At 39.6% G+C, this 20,792-nt stretch overlaps 4 protein-coding genes across 10 annotated transcripts in view; 3 read left to right on the top strand and 1 right to left on the bottom strand.

Annotated features, from left to right (window-relative positions):
* Nucleotides 1-5,844, top strand: part of cux1a (cut-like homeobox 1a) — a 113,628-nt gene extending 107,784 nt beyond the window's left edge. For all 4 annotated transcript variants that reach the window (XM_043250449.1, XM_043250447.1, XM_043250451.1 and 1 more), the window contains one exon: nt 678-5,844. In XM_043250449.1, coding sequence (XP_043106384.1) covers nt 678-1,122 — 445 coding nt within the window. In that variant the 3' untranslated portion in view covers nt 1,123-5,844. The remainder of the gene's footprint in view (nt 1-677) is intronic.
* Nucleotides 5,845-6,084: 240 nt separating this feature from the next.
* On the bottom strand, nt 6,085-8,012 carry LOC122352797. Its single transcript, XM_043250456.1, has one exon. It carries the CDS (start codon nt 7,977-7,979, stop codon nt 6,936-6,938), a length of 1,044 nt encoding a protein of 347 aa, XP_043106391.1. The 5' UTR covers nt 7,980-8,012; the 3' UTR covers nt 6,085-6,935.
* A 482-nt stretch (nt 8,013-8,494) lies between these two features.
* On the top strand, nt 8,495-12,456 carry kctd7 (potassium channel tetramerization domain containing 7). The gene is made up of 4 exons (XM_043250457.1): nt 8,495-8,975; nt 10,184-10,353; nt 10,519-10,697; nt 10,778-12,456. Exons 1-4 carry the CDS (start codon nt 8,679-8,681, stop codon nt 11,152-11,154), a joined length of 1,023 nt encoding a protein of 340 aa, XP_043106392.1. The 5' UTR covers nt 8,495-8,678; the 3' UTR covers nt 11,155-12,456.
* A 131-nt stretch (nt 12,457-12,587) lies between these two features.
* On the top strand, nt 12,588-19,975 carry rabgef1 (RAB guanine nucleotide exchange factor (GEF) 1). Of its 4 annotated transcripts, none has more exons than XM_043250453.1 (10): nt 12,588-12,670; nt 13,404-13,596; nt 13,720-13,913; nt 15,117-15,260; nt 16,455-16,621; nt 16,709-16,790; nt 17,674-17,806; nt 17,945-18,036; nt 18,138-18,394; nt 18,622-19,975. In XM_043250453.1, the coding sequence occupies exons 2-10, from the start codon at nt 13,418-13,420 to the stop codon at nt 19,021-19,023; spliced, it is 1,650 nt and encodes a 549-aa protein (XP_043106388.1). In that variant the 5' UTR covers nt 12,588-12,670; nt 13,404-13,417; the 3' UTR covers nt 19,024-19,975. The 4 variants fall into 4 exon arrangements, with proteins under 4 accessions (XP_043106388.1, XP_043106387.1, XP_043106389.1 ...); XM_043250452.1 differs by having other exon boundaries at nt 12,634-12,687; XM_043250454.1 differs by lacking the exon at nt 15,117-15,260 and adding an exon at nt 15,621-15,641 and having other exon boundaries at nt 12,635-12,687.
* The last annotated feature ends 817 nt before the right edge of the window (nt 19,976-20,792 follow it).

Below are 20,792 nucleotides of genomic sequence, written 5' to 3'. Positions count from 1 at the left end.
TCTGTCGTCTCCATTTCTTTTCTGACTGTAAAACAATGAGTTGGTCCAGTCTTGCCACCTTGTGGACAAACTTATCCAAAAGCCACAGTATAAGGTGCTGATGAACTCACCCTCACCAGTCGCGTGATTTTTCCAAATAGCACATGATCAACATTTTTTCGCCAAACCTGCATCAACATTACTGTCCAAGAATACAGACCTATCCTAATCCCTACCCCTAAACCTAACTCTACCCAAAATGTATTCCTAAAATCAGTGTGAAATGATAGCTGATTAACAAGGGTGTTGGAGCACCTAACCCTGATCAAGCCTAAAACAGAGATTTCTTGAAAAATTATCCCTCACATCTGATTGGCCGATTGGAATGTTGTTCCAGGAACATCTTGTACTTGATGAAATCACACTCACCCACCGCTTGGCCTCTTTGGCTTTAGAAATATTGGGTTACATGCTTACAGTACACACATACTGTGCTGATGATGAAAGTAGGCTCTGGCGCTGTACATACCCTAATATAGGCGTAAAACCCAAGTACACTTTGGGCTTTAGCTTAAGTGATAGTTTACCTAAAAATGTAAATTCAGAGTGTTATGTAATTAATGACAGAATTTTCATCTCTTTAATCGTCCAGCTCCCTTTGTTCCTTTTCTCACAAGCCTTGTTCTTTGTTCCCACAGATCCCGTATCCGGCGAGAGCTCTTTATCGAGGAGATCCAGGCTGCAGCCGGCGAAGGTGGGTCCCCCTCAGCGCGGCCCGGGAAGTCTGGGGGCGAGGGAGACAACAGCTGCGACGGCACCGAATCTGACAGTACCGCGGAGGGCCGACCGAGCGGCTCTGAGGAGCGCAAGTGCCTCCTGGAGAGCCCCAGCCTCAGCCACAGAGACGAAGAGGGCGAGGCCGAGTTCCCCAGCGCCTCGGGCTCCAGCAGGCCACGAGGAGGCATCATAGACAGCCTATTCGGCATCCCCGAGTCCGTATCCGCCGCCACTGCCGCAGCGCCCCCCTGCCGAAACCCAAAGGACAGCAGCCTGCGCAAGAAGAAAGCAGCCAACCTCAACAACATCATCCACAGGCTGGAGAAAGCGGCGAACCGCGACGAGCCTCACGAATGGGAGTTCTGAGGCGCCGCCATGTTGTTGTCGTTTTATTCTCACTTTGTCCCTCACTGAGCTAACCCGGCCAAGCCTGGTGCACACACAACACCGGTTAACCCAAGGGTTTTCGATTCGCTGTTTAGAAGTGGGTTATCAGAGACAAGAACAAGAAAAGGAAACAAGTTTTAGTCTGTTTATTTTGTGAAGCACTTAACGGCCCTGCTGGCCACAGGACCGTGACACCATTGGCTAATGGTGAAGACACAAAACTGAAAAGCACAGGAGAGGGAGCGTTCCCACGAAATCTTCTCAAGACTGGCGACAGTTGCAAAAAAAAAAAAAAAAAAAAAAACACACACTATGATATCACAGTGTCTCTATTTCTAATAGGGACGTTCTCACCAACAAGCTGAATAACTGTTACAATAATTTATCAGTTCTCAAGAGTCTTGGGAGTTTCCTCTTTTGTATCACGTACGCTTCGGCCGCAAGCAGAGACTAGTTCGAACCGGTTTCAAACCAAAAGTCAAGCATTTAAAAGCAAGTGTTGGCTGAAGGAACACGGGTGCACCGTCCCACCTGCCTCTCCCTCCCTACCCCAGAGGAGGCCATCCAATGGCTATGCAACTCTAGTACGCAATGGATTCCAGCGTAATGGAACCCGCATTATTTTCACAGTTCGGAAGCTTCTCCGATGCGAGAAGAAAATCCTTTTTATAGCAATTAAGTTGCCACCGAGAGATTGCACAGTCAGTTGACTCTAAACAGCACTCCTTTTGATTTTACACGCCAACGGCCTAAAAAGAGAAAAAAATCATGCGAACGAAAAATTATCATCGTAAATAAGTATCCACGATCACGCAAAAATTCATACTGTTGTTGTAAGGTCGACGCGAAGGGGAGACGGGAGTAATTTCGTAACTCGATAGCTAAGTGTCAATTTTTATCGTTATTTAGGTCTCTTGTAAGGGTAGCTCTCGTTTTTTTTCCATAGCTTTAATCGCCTCCGCGACTTGCGTTTTGAAGCCCGCGGAGGTCTTGTTTAATAATAAACGTCATTTTAGGCCAAAACAAAGACAGATAGTGAAGAAAAAAAAAAGGATTTGTACAGTACTTTGAGTAAATATTCCTGACAAGATATTTTTTAAAGAGAATGAACAAGCCTGATTTTTATCCTCTTATAATAGAACCATACATCAGAGACCTCTAACCAAGTTGGGCGGTTTGGGCCCATAGAATTACAATTCTAATCCAATATCTATGGTGTTATAAATTCTAATTCTATGGTGTGGCCGTGGGCCACTGCACTGTATGGGCTGGTCCTCAGCACCAGGGTACCGGACGCTGAGTGCGAGGGGAAACCCACCTAACCGCTCGCTCTCGTGCAAACTCGAAACTTCAGGTTTTTCACCAGCTTCTCCATTCACTGTTCACCCAACCGTGTACGAGCTTTTCGTGGCGTCCGCAACATGTTCACGGCACGCATCTGTCCTCCGAGACGACTGGAAAAACTCCTTACGAAACGGACTTGTTTTGTTTTTTCTTCATACTGTATATTGACGGAGGACTCGGACGCATTTTCATCTACATTTCTTGTTTGACACGTAAAAAAAAAAAAAAAAAGAGGAAAATATGTAGATTGTGAATGAAAAGCTCTTTTAACGTTAGCAACCTGAGGTGAATCTCTACACTCGCGCGTCAGAGGACGCGGCACGGACTCGGCACCTCTGTAGAAACGTTCTTTCTCTCCTGAAACACCTTTCGAAACCTGCTCACCTTTCACCTCCGGCCCTTGTGTCGTTGTATGCAGTTGATTTTGTGAACGAAAGCGCAGATCGGTGGTGCCACGCGCTCGTCTGCGTGCGAACCTTGAGTGTGAGGGTGTTTGTGCGTGTGTGTGTGTGTGTGTGTGTGTGTGTATGATTGTTGACAAGAGCGATTTATATTTGTATATTACTACTACTACTCGCCACAGGCAGTGGAAGCAAACACCTCCTCACGTCCCTAAGCTATTTAGCAGTCCTGCAGCATATCACATAGTACATTTAAGTTCTTTTTATTTACACGCATAAACTAATGGTAGATATTTTTTTTTTTTTGTTTGTTGGTGTGGTTTGCTTATTTATAGATGCTGTCTTTTACATATTGATGTCTTATATTGTTATACGTGTTCTTTTTTTTGTAATGGAAGGGACTATAAAAGGTCAGGTTACATATTTTTAGACTAATAGACTGCCGGCAGTATTGGATTACATTTAAATGATGTACTTTTGATACATGTCTATTGATTAATTCTGAAGATTATCTTTTTTTTTTTTTTTTTTTTTTTTCCATATATTTTACTCTGTTAGTGAGCTGGATGAACAGTTACTACATTGACAAAGGAAGCAGAATTCTATGTATTGCATTAATGATTTTAATTAGCACGCATTTTAGATGTTTTAACAATTTTAAAGATGACAATTCAAGATGAATTGGAGTTTGGCTGTATTCACTCTACAAAGGCAGACCGATTGATGCTCTTGAATTGGGTTTTAGGTAATGAATTAACCTGCGAACCGTTCTGAGATTACGTACGTTTATAAATCGCAATCAAGCTTAGTTGCTATAATGAGCCAGTGAACAACTGGTAGTGAACGTCACTGAAATTAGCTGTCGCTTTGAGCTGCACCTTGAGGAATTGGACTCTTTTTGGTTTTGTTCTGTTTTTTGTTTCGTTTTTAGTGGGAATGAAATTCACTTGATGTCGTTCGGTTGCGTTAAAACTTACGCCGGCGAATCTTGAAGAACAACGTCGGCTTAAAACTACCTTTGGCCTTTTTTATGTGTGCCAATGAATGATTCAAATCAAATTTGTCTCTTTAAGACCTAACGAAAGCACAGAGAGATACTTCATGAACCAATGTTTTTATCGGAATATGCGAATAATACGTCGAAAGCCCGTGACTGTTTCTCGAACTTTCTCTCCACGTCTAACATTGGAGTGCCTTCACTGAAAACTCTTCGCTACTATAATCGCGTCGTCTTCATTCCAAATAAGTGATTGGAAGTATATCGTGTCAGATCACACCACGTTTTAGCAATTTTCGCCAGCAAGTTTAATAAATAAGGTCTCATCTAGTCTCAGGTCATAATATTCTGTACTTTTAGGGTGTCTGTATTGTTTTATCTGAGAGAAAAACAGCTGTCCCAGGATTCAGGCTTGGTTATTAAAAAAAACCAAAGTTTTTACAATGGCAATTTCGATCGGTTAACTTCACATTTCTTTGTCCCAAATGTCGTTTTAGTCATTTCTTAGGCATCCATTATATGTTTTGATCATGTTATTGTGTTATTGTAACAGTAGGATCCCCCCCATGCTGGAGGAAGTTCATAGATGGATTTGGCATGTGGAAACTCTCGAAAATGATTTGTAGACTATACTGTAGTGTGGACCAAATTGTCAGAACCGACAAATCAACTTTTAAAGACTCTTTTCTGATCATGAACATGTGATTTTTCAATTGAACGCAGACGAAGAAAAACTCACGTCTAGGAGCACATTGAAATCTGGTCTATATTAAGGACGCTTTTTTATGTCTGTCACGTTCTCACTGACTGAAACCGTAACCGTACTGTTGATACCATGGCATGAAACACTTAGAAGAACACGATTCTCAATGCAGATGTCCAGCACTTTTTCTCTGCTTTTTGCAAATATTTTTCTATGGAAAGTATTGCAGATGACTAAATAACACATCAACATACGACTGCACAGACAGCACGTTTATATGATTTCTTAAGAAAAAGACAAAAAAAGAAAAAAAGAAAAACAAAGCAACAAAAAAAAAAAAGATCATCATTATTGATATTACATTGGTAGTCACGAGTAGCATTAATGTAGATATTCGTCCGTAGCTTAGTTCGCTAGTGATGTCATAATTGTTACCTCGTTTATTCCCTCACACTTACGTCACTTCCTGAGACAGTATGTTCTTTCTTCACCTGAGACAGTATGTTCTGAACAGCCACAGTTTGTTTCATTGTATCCCAGATGGAGATTTTCTCTCTCTTTCGTTTCGTTTCGTTTTGTTTTGAAAGTTGTGTAATTGTGTTACATGTGAGGCGAGCACGACGATTATACATCTGTCTCAGCGAGAGCAACACTTTAACCAAGTTATCACGATTCATTTCGACCAACAACCTATGGAAATGGGATGTCTTGATCATGACGTTCGGATCTCTATCTCTCTCTGTTGTTGCTCTGTATGCTGTAATATGGGTAATATGAAGCCTTGTAATGAAATATGACAGGCAGCTCCCAACACAAGCTGGTATCCTATAGATTCTCCTTAGGTCTCTCAAAGCTCAGGTAGAACCTCGGTTTAGCACAGTCCTTTTGTCCATTAGTTTGTTGGTGACACTTTCCCTCTTACACCTGCTAACGACAGTTGTATGGTTTATTTTTCTATGTGTCATGGTTTTGAACCACAAGATGGAGCTGAATCCTCCATTTTACCTGAATAAAGACTCTTCCACTTTGTTCTCTTGATATGTATTTAGTTTGGTTGGTTTTTCCTTTGTGTATCATCATGTAGTCTTGTATTCTGTTCCCAGCGCTGTTACAGTTCTAATCCAAAATGAAAAAAAAGCAATATCACTGTTTGAAATTCATTATTATTATTATTATTATTATTATAATTATTATTATTATTCCTCATTGCCACCATAGGTGTATTAACTGAAGTAAATATCTTTTGTACAAACACATTACCACTGTACTCTGCATTTATTTGAGTATTTCTGATGTCAGGAATTTGAAGCCATGTTCAAGCAGCACAAAGCATGTGCACACTACATAATTTGTATGATATGTAAATGACCGCACCAGCTATATATACATGCGTATACTTTATCGGGACATTTTAAAGGGCCGAATGAAACCACAACATACAAGGTTTTCAAAAATAAACGTACTGCTAAAAATACCACACGTCCACGCAAACAATAGACACTCGCTGAAATATTTCGATTTATTTTCTTTGCACAGTATTCACATTCATCCATGTGTTTAAATAACAGGATTGCACATTTAAATTGAATTACTGTAATTTAAGTATCCATAACCATTCCAGTTTCAGACTGAACCCACAGCTTGTGTTAACAACATACATCCTTCAGAGTTCACAACCTTTCTTCCAAGTGACTAAATTACACTGATTTACTTGCAAAGTGACAGACATTTGTTTTGTACACAATACTTGTCATTTTTTTCTAAAACATAAATTGGGGGCTAAGGTGAAATAAAGCCAAACTAATAACAAACCAGGGCTGGTTTTTACCAAGGTCCTTTGTGCAAAATAATGCCATCCGTGTTTACTAGTAGTTTAAATGCTTATGCTTCATACTTACACAAATCATATTACTTTGAATACAGTTTAACAGACGGAGTAGATTATATAGCTGCAATGGCATCCGTTATGATTAACCATTTTCATACGTCATAATACCTTAGAAATTAAAAGCGTTTCTGAATCTTGTTTTACACTGTCTTCTTTTACAAATGCACACAATCAAATATATAAAGGGATCTTATTTAAATAGCAGAGTCCTGTTTTATTTTCTAAAATTAAGTATGTTAATAACATAAAAAACTACTGGGCATGTGGGTAATATGTTTTATTCAATTTTCTAAAATTGTGTACATATGAAATTACGTCTGAACTAGACTATTTTAATAAAATCCTGTATAATTTCATATGTTTTTAGCAGTTTTCAGGGGGATGATTATAACAAACCCTACTTTAGCTAAATTTATTCCTTAATTTCAGCACACCCCTTATGTAATTTAGTTAAACTTTCTAGATATTTAAGAAGATCAAAATTGACAAAACCATCATCAACCCTATAGCAAACTCCTTCATCCTGCTCTCGGGAAGCTCCTTTTCCTTCCTGATGAAGTCTTTTCTGTGTTCCCGGCTCTCCTGCTCTCTCTTGAGTTGTTCTCTGTAGTGTGATTTGATGAAGGCATCAAAATTGTAGATTTTCTGCTGGGCTTCTCCAACAGACGGAACGTGTCGGGTTCTGCTTTGCTGCCCCGATGCTGGACCCTCTTTGCTGGTTCCCTGCAGGTCAGCTTGACTCAGGATCCCACGGTCATATTTCCTCCTCAGAGCCTTATTACCCAGGACGCTGTACGCCTCGCTGATCTGAGAAAACCTGAACACGGCCTCCTCGCTCCCTGCGTTCTTGTCTGGGTGAAATATGAAGGACTGTTTATAGTAGGCAGTCTTGATTTGCGTGTAAGTGGCGGATGGAGAAACATCCAAAATATCATAATAAGCAGACTTTGATTTGTATAATGGGCTGCCTTTATCCTGTGTGCCACTATAAGCTCTGGTTAAACACACAAACTGCCATAAATAATCATTTGGAAATCCACGAAGAGTCTTTTTATAGATGGACTTCCTTAACTGGCTAGACAAGAGAGGGAGGTTTCCGAGAGTTCCCAAACACGAGCTCCTCCAGGAGGACACGTGAACTGGACATTCCTTAGATTTCGATCCATGGAGGTCAGTCCAAGGAACGTTACTAACACTTCCAAAATGGAGATCCGGCGGCACTTTAACGCTGTCTACATCGCCGCAAGCGCAGGTGAAGAGTGTGTTTACAGTCCCTTCTGGAGTCTCCAGATCTGCCGGTCTTTTAGCTGCTTCGACACGGTCATTTCGAATCTCACAGAGCTGTGGAGAGTTTATTAAAGCTGCAACATAAGCTTCAGTCGTAACCGGTTTACCGTTCTTATCCAAAAGTGGAGGTTTTCTCGGTTTTAAAAGCTTGTAAGCCCCTCTCCCGAACCGTCTCATGACCTCCGCCATTGCGTAGAGTTTGACTGAAGAAAGCATCTGCTGTTTCCGCTCTCGGCAAACTGACCAATCAGAACTGAGCTTCTTTGCCGGTCACGTGAAATATGGCCAATGCCGTGCGAGAACAATATTTCCAGAAAAGAGATTGGTAGGGCGTAAAGGTTGTTGGTACATTAATGATTACATAATAAACTGTGCAGATACTCTGGTATTAGGGTCATTCCTAAAAACAAAAGTCCCTTCTGTAGTTTAAAAAGTTTCAAAAACGAAACCTATTTATTTATTTATCTAAATCGATATTTTTAAAATGAATGAATGAAGCCAATTCCGCTGTCAGATGATGTATAAATCTTAATAATAAAAAACAACAACTTATGATTGTCTCTGTGGTCCAGAGTGACAAATAGGCAGTTATATATGTATTATAAATATGTAACTAATCTCAACTCTGCCCTACATGAAAGAGACGCCTGGTAAACTGCGCGCGTGTACACAAGTTACGCACGTTTGTAAATCTCTGTAGCGGAGCGCAAGCAGAAAACGTTCCAGCAGCACGCTGTCACGTACGTATTTTGCGTACGTGATTTCCAGCGCACACGAGCAGCCTCTAAGAGCCTCACGTCCACCTGACCAGCCCACAGACCACACCTCTCTCTCTCTCGGCCGTCCTCCTGGTCGCTGACAGTCTGCGTGCGGGCCTCGATCGACGCTCGTGTCAGACCTGCTGTGGGTGTGTGCATGCAGCATAATGGAGCAGGCGAAACCCCGAACGGAGAGCCGCCTCCGCTTTCCTTTAGCGCAGCAGCTCCGCTCCAAATGGCAACATCACGGGTGAGGAGGTTCGCGCAGGAGGGGCGGACGGTCCCTCCTCAGCCGAGAGTGATGGTGGTGTTTTCGGCTGCGAGTGACAGTGAGAAAAAGGGAGATGCGATGTCGGGCGCGGACACCGGGGAAGAGGAGTATCGCAAACCAGCCATACATGTCCCTAACCTTAATCTAGGGAAGTCCCTTCGCACCTTAGACGCACCTGAGGAGGTAAGTCCCCAAGGTTTAGAGGGGATGTGCTATTTTTACAACGGAGTAGTTGTAGTGTGCTGCATGTTAGTTAAATGCAACGTCCACGGTCAACTGTGTTTCGCCCCCTTAATGTTATGTTTTTCCAGAGGATCGTCTGGAGAGCCATGTCAAAGTTTCCCAGTTTCTCATGCTTAATCATAACCGTTTCCATAGGCAACAGATGTACTGAGCGTGTTCGCTTCCCGATTGCTGCAAGCGGATTGGCGCTTTATCCCAAAGGGGCGGGTTTACGTCGTTTCTGATTGGTTCGCATCACCCGTCTATCAAATCATATTCACTGGATTAAACTAATCGTGTTTTGCAAGGTCTGTGTTAAAGCTTTTAGACTTCTGCTGATAAACCCAGCGTGACCTGTCAAGATGTGTAATATAATTAGTCTAACACGTGTTTATCATTGCCAATGGGGTTTAAGAAAATGTAAACATGTAACAGCAAAATGTAACAGCATTGAACTGAACATGGGAGGGGTCTGATCCTACATTGCTAGTAGATAGCAGGCTACTTTTAGTACAGTGATGTGTTTATATAGACTACCCTTTAAAGTTTTGCGCAGTTTTTTTTTTGTTCTCTTTATTAGTATTATTAGTAGTATTTTCTCCCTTGAACTTTATATCCATCAAAGAATCCTAAAAATCCATCCATGTTGCTTGTACACCAAATTAGCATTAGAATAATTTATGAAGGATCATGTGACCTTTTAAAGGGATAGTTCACATAAAAATGAAAATTCCGTCATCAATTACTTGCCCTGCCCTTTGACTTTTACAGCAGTAAAGCTTCCACATTCATGCTACCCAGAAGAACGTTGTTAAAACAGTTAATGTGTCATCAGTGGTTCAGCTATATTTTTATAAAGCTTTGAGAATGCTGTTTGTGCAAGAAAACAAAACAAAACATAACATACAGTTTCTTGTTTTCCATGTCAGCATTTAATGCACATTCACAATGGTATGTGTGTGAAATGTGTGCAATAGACAACAGTTATTTACAATAAAAAAAATATTTTAATGTATTTTAGCATTTTAAACCAAATAAATGCACTCTAGGTGAGCATAAGAGACTTAAAAAATGAAAAATTCATCCCCCTTGATCCCCAAATATTTGAGCGTTAGTGTACATTCAGACAAATGTAAAAAGCTATTTCTCTGACTCCTCTCTCTCTATAGTTCCCAGAGGTCATCCCCCTAAATGTAGGAGGTACATATTTCACCACTCGGCTGTCCACTCTGCGACGTTATGAGGACACAATGCTGGCCGCCATGTTTAGTGGGCGCCACCACATTCCCAGGGATGCAGAGGGACGATATTTCATCGACCGAGACGGAGCGTATTTTGGGTAAGTGTTTATATTATATCTGATAATGGTTGGTGCCTAGTACAAAGCAAACATTTTGATGATCTGAATTGAGCATTTGCTTTATTATTTCATTAGTGGATTGCTAAAGTAACTGCTTGATATGATGCTTATTAGAGACACTTCTACACACTTGTCTGGCATTAGGGACATTCTGAATTTCTTGCGAGAAGGAGAGCTTCCTCAGAGGGACCGTGTTCGTGCAGTGCACAGAGAAGCTCAGTATTATGCTATTGGGCCTCTTTTGGAAAGCCTGGAAGACACGCAGCCGCTTACTGGAGAGAAAGTGCGACAGGCTTTTCTAGATCTTTTGCCCTATTATAAAGGTATTATAAAATTATAAATAAAAATAATAAAAAGGGCTGGGCTTCTTAGCTGATTAAACGGTTGTCCCCTTTTCTTCCAGAAAATCTTGAGCGCATTGTGGAAATTGCAAAACTTCGTGCCATGCAGCGGAAGGCCCGTTTTGCAAAGCTGAAGATCTGCGTGTACAAGGAGGAGATGCCCATCACCCCTTATGAAAGACCGCTGTTCAATTCGCTGCGATTTGAGCGCTCAGAGAGCGAGGCCAAGCTGTTTGAGCACCATTGTGAGGTTGACGTGTCCTTCGGGCCCTGGGAGGCAGTGGCGGATGTCTATGACCTTCTTCACTGCATAGTAAGCGACCTGGCAGAGCGCGGCATCTCTGCTGACCAGCAATGTATCGGCGTGTGCGACAAACACCTCATCAACCACTACTACTGCAAAAGGCCAATCTACGAGTTTAAAATCACCTGGTGGTGAAGGTGTGGTGTTTTAGCTGGTGTTTCGTTTGCCAAGAACTAATACGCGCAAATCTGAGCAAATGATGTTTGCTGCTGTCTACAGTTACATGAAACCAGCAGGACCATAGAGTTCTACTTGAAATGAGCGGAAATAATGAAAAGCTTTTGAATAAGATGGCTGTTATTGTGGCATTTGCTCTTTTGTTTCAAACTGCGGTTTGCAACCCCAAATTTCTTTTATGGGCAGCTCTATTGATTCCTTTAGTTTTTGTAAGTAATTGTTTAACTTAATGTTTAAGTTTGTTTAGAAAAAACCCGGAATCGTTTTGTCCAGTTGTAGTTCTTATGGGATTTTCTGGATCCATCCTCAGAGGAAGTGAACTTTTGTGAAACAGTGTTTTCTGTTCTAAATATGACATCTCTTAAGTATGTGTCTGTGTTAGATGTATTGAATGTATTAACAGTTTGATCGAAAAATCTGTCAACTGGAGCCATATTTGGAAATTGTTTGATGTATTTCTTGAGAAGGAAACCTTTTTTTTTCCCTACAGTATTTTAAAATTATTTGACCAATTTGTTTCACATGAGTTATATATGCAGGACCTGATCTGTGTCATGTTGCCAATAATGAACACTTCAGATCATGCAATCTCAGAAGATACTCACTTTAACATGAATACAAAGGTCTTTCTGGTTTTTACAGCCACTCAAAGCTTCACATAAAGCCTTCTAAAATAACCAAACATCACTAGGCGAGCATAAAGGTTTTCATTTATGTCAAAAAATAAATTGTTCTCAAAGGAGTTTAGATTTTTTTTAGAAAGATTTATGAGCTAGATTAAATATGTCCTGAATATGAATATAAAATGAGTATATTTAAAATATTAAAAGACTGTTAGCCACTTTATTGCAGGTTAGATTGCCTATTTTGCTACTTTGACACTTTATGAAGTTATTTTCTGCTGCCAAAAGCATTTGCCCATACTTTTATTTGCCATGTTCTTCAACAATAGCATATGATTTAGCATTATTTGTTGTTTTAGTCATCTGAAACCTTTGTCTCTCATTGTTGAGAGCTGTGAAAGCCACACAAAGTTGCATGAGCTCTCTTTGTTTTGGCAGCAGAATATCTAAACCAGTTACAATGCTTTTGATAATCCTAACTGGGATTTGTTTTCAGTCTTGCCCAGTTTACTTTAAGTTGCTCAAGTCTAAACCGATGCATATTTGTTCTCTGTTGTACATTTGGTGAATACTATTGTTTGTATTGCATTATTGCTCTTACCGTGCTGATAATAAACCATATATATTTTGCAATTTATTAAAAGCTGATTCTTTTTGTCACATTTAAACGTTCGCAATAATGCGACACATAGCAGTTTACAAAATTACAGAACATGATGAAAGCGATGTATCCGTCATAGGGACTGTTTACATTCCGAGCTCGGTCCACCTTTAGCCCCGCCCACACAACCCAGACACCAGTCGCGAGGATATGATGCAATTGTGACCCTGCAGAAGAGACCGCTGACGAGGTACCTGTCGCTGTCCGGTAGTTTAACATTAAATCTAAAATACTTGCCGCTGTTTTAAACGTTTTGTTTATAAACTTTTAGATCTTTTAGACTAGCAATGTATATGTATCGTATGTCTCGCTGACAATGAGCTGTTGCGTTTGTTTTTAGCCACGTAGCTGTTTTGCTAGCTTGACGTGTCTGCCTAAGGCGGATTGAATGACACTGTGCTATTTTCAGTCGATAGTGTATTTTCTATTTTACTTCTAAACCCTCTATCAGACAATTAATGAACGTTTAAGCTACAACATTACGACACTGAACGGTTGAACGAAGTCAGTATGTGTAATGCTCGGATTTCAATGTCACGGCAGTGTTAAATTAAGCTATAAAGACTCAAGACCAAACACGTTTGAACTGCTAAGTTTTTTTTCGATTGAGATTTAATTTATCATTGGTTGTTCGTTCTCAGTGTAATTTACACATCAGTAATTTAATGTTAGTTGAATTTAGATTGATTTAGACTATGCATTTCGACCTTCAGCTCTTTATAAATCTAAGTATGAATATCTGATATTCACAGAGTTTCATTTTCAGTTCTGCCCAAATGAGTCCTCAGTGTTGGCATCTCTGGTGTGTTCTGTAAAAGTTGTGTCTTTACATTATGGAACCTGACTCCTGTTGTCTTGCTGAGTGATTTGCAGAGCGGATATGCAAATTCAGATCACAATGTCAAACATGTTTCTTTACCTAGATAAAAGGGACACTATGAGTCAGCGCTCAGAGCGACGGGGGATCCACGTGGACCAATCAGAACTGCTGTGTAAGAAAGGCTGCGGTTACTATGGTAATGCTGCATGGCAGGGCCTATGCTCCAAGTGCTGGAGGGAGGAGTACCAGAGAGCTCGGCAGAGACAGATCCAGGAGGACTGGGCTCTGGCTGAGAAGTGAGTCTTAAACGGCAGTTAGATCACGCATTTAGTAAAAGAAACATTCAGCATCATCAAGACATTCATAAAGCAGAAATGATGTTCAGACGGACTGCTGTAATAATGTGTTTCCTGTTGCAGGCTGCAGCGAGAAGAGGAGGCGGCTTATGTCAGCAGTCACAGTTCCTCTCAGACCCAGCCTCCCCAGTCCCACTCTCAACACTCTCTCGCCACCTTCTCCAAATTTGAGGAGAAGAAAACCAATGAGAAGACCCGTAAGGTCACCACCGTAAAGAAGTTCTTCAGCCCATCGTCTCGCACGGCCCCTAAAAAAGGTATAAGGAGGGTGGGATTGGAGCAGTATGATTGTGATTCGTGTCGTTTTGCAGTAGGAATCGGCGGCTGAAGTCCTGGACTGGATGGACAAGATTATTGTTTGGCCTTGTCAGATATGCTTTATGAATATTTATATTTAGTTGGACAAGTGAAAACTGATTTAAAATAGAATAGAGCTTCACAGACATGAGTCAGGGCTGTAGATTTTCCCTGCATTGCCACTTTTCCCTCACATCCCAAAATAGAAAATCACACATACCCTTTGCTTCTAGATTTCTTTTGAAAATCATGCTTATTTCATATGCAAATGTCTGCCCTCATAATCATATATAGTCCCAGTTTGATTTTACCATTAGTTGGCATCTCTCTGATAAAGCCTCAAACTGTTTGCATGCAACATCCAAACAGCTATTTGTAAATAAATGCTAGTTTAATGTTACTTTAAAAGACCTGAATGTCGGTAATTAAAAGGCTTTGTCATTGAAACGTAGACCATTCAAAAGTTCAGTGGGATCAGTATAATTTTGTTTTAAAAGAAATTTTGTTGCATTTATTTGATCAAAGATGAAGTAAAAACGTATTTTTATGAAAAGTTTTTTTCTGAAATGTATTCTTTAATATAATTTATTACTATTATGACAAATTAGAATTTTCAGCAGCTTTCAGTGTCTTCAGAAATCACTGTAATCTGCTAAATTAGTGCTCAAGAAACATTTTTAGTATTATCAATGTTAAAGACACTTTTCTTATATTTTGTAGCATTCTATTTCTGAATATAAATTTAAAATAAACAACATTTATTTGAAATAGAAATTATTTTTAACATGACTTTACTGTCACCTTTTATCATTTCAATGCATTCTTGCTTGCTTTCTTTTTTTTTTTTACTGACCCCAAACATTTAAATGGTAGCATAAGTCATCCTTGCTTGAGTTGATAGTTACATTTTCATTTGCTGTTGTATGATTTTATCATTTGTCTACCATGTTCTTATGAGATGATTTTATTTGAACAAGTGATCCACCCTCCATCTCTCAGTTTGTTTCCTTCATCTCGTTGCTGTTCTGTCTGATCTCCGCCCCACCTCTCCCTCAATTCTCTCTTTTTCATTTTATATTCTTCTATGAACTCATCTGTTGCCACGTTTTTCATCCATTTCACCCCCTTTCACCCATTTCCATTACCTACCCTGGGTGTTTTAGTCCCCAATGAGAAAGAAAGCGAGAAACGAGAGAAAGAGAAAGAGGAGAAGTTGCAGGGCAGGAGGGAGAGCCATGGAGAAAACCTCCTGAGGGATCTGAAGGGCATTTTTACCCAACCCTGGGAGATGGCCTCTCCCACTGAAGGTAACAGACAGAGCCTGAAGGAAAATCTGGGGTTATGAGAAGGAAAGTGGGTGGAGATTGCAGTGTTTATCTTCTCTGAGGTGGACCACTGTTTTTTTGTCTCATTTGATGTTCTGTGTTGAAGAGGTAACTGTCTAATACTGTCTTGACTTAAAGTATTTCGCAAAGCACAGCAATTATTTTATGTTCCCCTTTAGCTGTTCTTTGTGACATACTGCCCTGATTCGTTCCATGGCGTAGTGTGTATTTGTTGTGTGTGCGTCAAAAGACATGATTGAATTCACCCTACCATTTTTTTCATGTTCACTGTCTCATTGTCACATGCGTCGTCCTCTTTTTTTCTTGTCAATCTGGTGGCAGCTCTGGTATCGAGGCTGAGAGGTGGGTATTAGTGCCACATCACTGTAGCCCTCCAGCATAAATCACAGAAAACAAACCAATGCATCAGTGTTGTATATGAGCTGCATGCATTCAGGCTGAAACCCTTCTAACGCTCTATTACTGTCAATGGGGCGTTTAGAAAGACTGGTACAACAGCGTTTAGAACATCGGTCTCAAACTCAATTCCCGAGGGCCATAGTTTATTTTCAACTAGCTTAAACGTTTCTAGTGATCCTAAAGACCTTGATCAGCTGGATCAGGTGTGTTTGATTAGACTCAGAGCAAAACTGTGGAGAGCTGTGGCCCTCCAGGAATTGTGTTTGAGACCAGTGGTTTAGAATGTCTGTTTGTGTAGAGTTTAGCCAAAGCATGCTGGTACCAGAATTCTCTTTTAATTAAATTCAGCTACTCTATTACTGTCTGTCTCTGATCTGATGTCAAAGGTGTTGGCATGGTAACAGATCAATATTTCAGTGGAATGGCCTACATTTGAGAAGGTTGTTCTGTCTCTTCATGGGGTGCAAGTCAACTACAATATTTAACATTTTTGTGTTATTTATTTAGTGTTTTTTTTATTATTCTGTGCAGAATGTCATGTGTAATTCAGCCTTAAAAAAATATTTCTTGAAGATGATTGGCAGCTTCCGTTGTTGTAAGAATGATGGGAAATTATTACTCAATTTCACATGATATTCTGTGATTGAAACAAACTTCTGAACTTCCATTTTCAATCGATCCATTTTAGTATCGTCTTTACGGTATGTTCATACAGCCTGTTTGTAAACATTTTGTGCGCTAATTTGTCTTCCGCAGAAAGCCATGAGGGAAAAACACCCAGTCCTTCCATTACCCGCCAGTCCAGCATCGAGACTGATCGCGTGTCACGAGACTTTGTGGAGTTTCTCAAGACCTTACAGAAGCCCGGCAGAGAGATCCACAAGCAGAGCCGTGGTTTCATTGAGAGCATGGGAAATAAAAAGGTGAGAACCAGAGTCACCTGCCTATAGGCACTTTGGATTTTAATCATTTAAGTAAACATATTATTTTGTATTTCTTCTTATTTGAAGGATCTCAGTGCTGAAGAACTGTCTGAGTGTGTGCAGGACTTCTATCAGGGCATGTCTGACCGACTCTTGAATCATTTTAAAGGTAGAATTTAAGCTTCGGAGAAACTTGGCTACACTAAATTGGTCAAAAATCATTTAAATTAATTACTCACTGATTCCATTACTAAATCTGAAACCTAAATGCGATTCAACTGCTGACTGGTTCTTTTGTGTAATGTGTAAATTATTATTATTTTTTTTCTTAAGATGACCAAAAATGTTTGTGTTTTGTATGTAGTTGGAATCAAGTGTTAAGGGAGAGTGAATTGTTTTTGAAACAAGGGTATCTACAAAATGAAAACATTTTTTGATTTTGAATTTTATTTTGAAAAGTGTTTGACCTAACCCAAAAATTAAAAATGTTAGTAATTTTATGTTTTTTTGGTTTAATATTAGTTTTAATTTTATGTTTTTTTTAAATCAGTTTTAGTAATTTTTCAATTTCTGTTTAATTTTTTTAATTCAGTTTAATGTTTTAAAACAGTTTTTTTTTTTTTTTTTTTTTTTTTTGTTGTTGTTGTTGTTTTTAAATATTTGTAAAGATTTTTTTTTTTAAATCTAATATTTATATTACTTTATTTAAGCTTTATATCAGTTACCAAAAATAATATCTAACAGTTTTAGGTAACGATAACAACACTGAGGCAAATCCAGTACAATCAGCCACCATGTCTGCTAAGCGCCTAAGAAACTTCATTGTTGTCTCAGCATGGTGATGTGGGAGTGAAGTTATGTAACAAACTGATTTCATGTTTGTTTGTGAGGCAAAAGTATGCGAGTTATTTTTTGTTGTTGTATAGAAGTAGAAGCAGCTGTGATTGGGCCATAAAGATTATTTACATTTTTGCATTTTTTATGCTTTGCAACTTTTGGCCAGAAGACAAATTAATTCTTTACTTGCAAATATAAACCTCTTCTTTCCTCAGGCTCCTCTGAGAAAGTGGACAGAATAATGGACCAAGTGGAAAAATACATCATGACTCGACTTTACAAGAGCGTCTTCTGTCCAGAGACCTCCGATGATGAGAAAAAAGACCTGGCCACCCAGCACAGGATTCGGTTAGCCAGTGTTTAGCATCGTTTAAATGCTATTATAGTGTTTTTTAGTATTTTACCTCAAATAGGTATTATTCATTTTTACCATTCACTTTTAAAATCTGCATTCTTGTTTTTTTTCTTTAATCAATGATTTTCCAGGGCGTTACACTGGGTCACCATTCAGATGTTGTGTGTTCCTGTGGACGAGGAGATCCCTGAGGTCTCTGATAGTGTAGTCAAAGCCATCACAGGTGAGTTTGCTAGGATAGTACTATTTACAAAGATAGTACTTTTTCTTTTCCTTTCCATTATGATACAAGATTTTTTTTTATACTTAATCTGTCCACCTCAGATATCATTGAGATGGATTCTAAGCGTGTACCCAGGGATAAATTGGCCTGCATTACCAGTTGCAGCAAGCATATCTTCAATGCCATCAGAGTCACCAAGAACGAACCAGCTTCTGCAGATGACTTTCTACCCACTCTCATCTACATTGTGTTGAAGGCCAATCCACCACGGCTGCAGTCCAACATCCAGTATATCACACGTTTCTGCAACCCTTCAAGACTCATGACTGGAGAGGATGGATACTATTTCACTAACCTAGTAGGTCCACACATTTCAAAATAATTTAGAATATCAAACAATTTGTGGAGTATTTTAGTTCAAAGTAAATGGTATTTAAAATGAATGTTATTGATGGTTTAATATTTTGTTATCTAATGCAATGACATCAGTACACTTTTAAAGACATAATCCACCCAGTCATAATTTATCCTTATTTTGTTCCTTTTCATTGTATTTTCTTAATCTTCATCACGTGTTCTCCTCAGTGCTGTGCCGTTGCCTTCATAGAGAAGCTGGACGCCCAGTCGTTGAACCTCAGCCCCGAGGACTTTGAGCGTTACATGTCTGGTCAGGCTTCCCCTCGAAAGCAAGACGATCCCGCAGCCTGGCCCCAGAGCGGTACCCGTGTTAACCCAGCACTTAGCCAGATCCATCAAAACCTCAAGCTCCTATCCAGCCTTGAGAAAAGACAGCAGCAGGTCATCGAGGGGGCGCAGAGCCTGCAGACTGAACTGGCAGAATGGCAGGACAGCGTGGCGCGAGAGGTGCAGGAGATCCTGGAGCGATACCCGCTGGAGATCAAACCACGAGCATCCGCGATTGATGCGGAGAACGTGGAGAACGACAGGCTGCCGCCTCCTCTTCAGCCACAGGTGTTTGCAGGTTAGCGTAGTGTAAAGTCTTCTGGAGTGAATAAGCCAGCAACATAGTCGTACCAAGACGGGTAAAGCATTTTTAAATGCAGTGGCTGCTCTTGTCCAAGTTCTCCACTCCTTTTCTCCCTGTATTTGGGCTGTTACCATTCCATTTGTCTTTTAAATGCGCTTACACAGTCCCTCTCATATCTTTTCAGCAAACATATTATTGTCTGACTACATTTGCGCAGCTGATTCATAAAGGTTGAGGCAGAGCTTGTGAGACTAAATAAGCTTTTCTAACCAGGCTTTAGAAGATCTGTCAACCGTTTGATCTACCTTACTACGAGTCGTTTTAAATTACTGAATCAAATAGCTGCTAATACTTCCTCTTAATGTGATTGCAGTTTTTATGTGATCATACACCACATATCAGTGTTTCTCCTGTAGATAAGTCATGTTCACTGTAGGGTGTTTCACCCTATTGCCTTAGTGTGTATTTCTCCTTGGATGAAGGTCATCTTATGGATGTATAAAATGTTTTGTTGCTCATACTGTATATTTAGGAAGTTTTAAGTTGAACCCCATGCAGATGATTCAGCAGTAAACACTATTTACATAGGAATTTGGGTATTTACAAATGAAAGTTAATGTTTAAAGCTGTGAATTTGGTCACCTAAATTTATGCAATTCTCTCATGAAGTCTGTTCTCCTCCCAAGATGGGGATGATATTAAGATGTCTTGATATTAAGATTAAGATTAAGATTTGACATTGTCAGCATTACATAAACCCAGTTTAAATGTGATCAAGTTTACATTTTAATACTGCCCCAGCTGTAACTGTAAAAGGTACTTATAGCAAAACACTATATTCATGTGAAAATAATTGGTTTCATTCACAGTAATGATTTTGATTTATGACTGTGCGTAATATTTTAACTGAACTACTTTATTTATGATGTAAATATAACTTGAGGTGTGTTATTTTGTGTGTGAATCATTATTTATCTTTCCGGTGCACCAAAATAAATCAGCAAAGCACAATGCTGACATCTGATGGCCAGCAAAGAAATTAAATAATTGTTTAACATGTTTTAAACCTAATGGCACACAACATTGTAACACAGTATGGCTTACTATGTATATTTTTTTGGGAGGGGGGGTTGCAGCATAAAATGTGTATCATGTCCAGTATTGCATCAGTGCTTGTTTTTAAAGCCTAGCTATTTACTTACGAATGATGGGTGAGGAAATGGTTTGCGGACGTCAGTCTGCCAGCTCAAACATCTCTTGAAATGAGTTGAATTGTGTCTCATTGGGTATAGCCTGAATGTAACTGATTAATTTGCACATGTTCATATGGGACTTTGAAAATGGCTCATATAATGAGCCGTCAGATCCATAACAGATCTGCAGCCCCACCAAACCTGAGTGTCGTACGATGGTTCCTCTGTACCTGCAGGCCTCCAGAGGATCTCAGTATAGAATGTAGGTCAGTGTCTCTCCGGAGACTGAAGATGCTCCATAAGTTATATGCTGAGATCTTGATTTACTACGCAAGTACTCTATATTTGCATTCATTACTCAGTCAATATGACACATTTTGTTTTTTTTATTTGCATTGCATTGATATAGCTTGTGTAATATAATTTTAAATTAGTGTCATTTGAGAAAAAAATGCAACGTTAATAGCTTATCACCTACCCTTTACTAATTTAAACTACTTCAACTGAACTACTGTTATTCCAGAAAAGAAACACATTGTGTCAACTTGACAAAATATTCTGAATCTTAGTATAAA

The sequence above is a fragment of the Puntigrus tetrazona genome, chromosome 10 (genome assembly GCF_018831695.1).
Source record: "Puntigrus tetrazona isolate hp1 chromosome 10, ASM1883169v1, whole genome shotgun sequence".
Lineage (NCBI taxonomy): Eukaryota > Metazoa > Chordata > Actinopteri > Cypriniformes > Cyprinidae > Puntigrus > Puntigrus tetrazona.
This window is presented reverse-complemented; position numbering and strand designations above follow the sequence as displayed.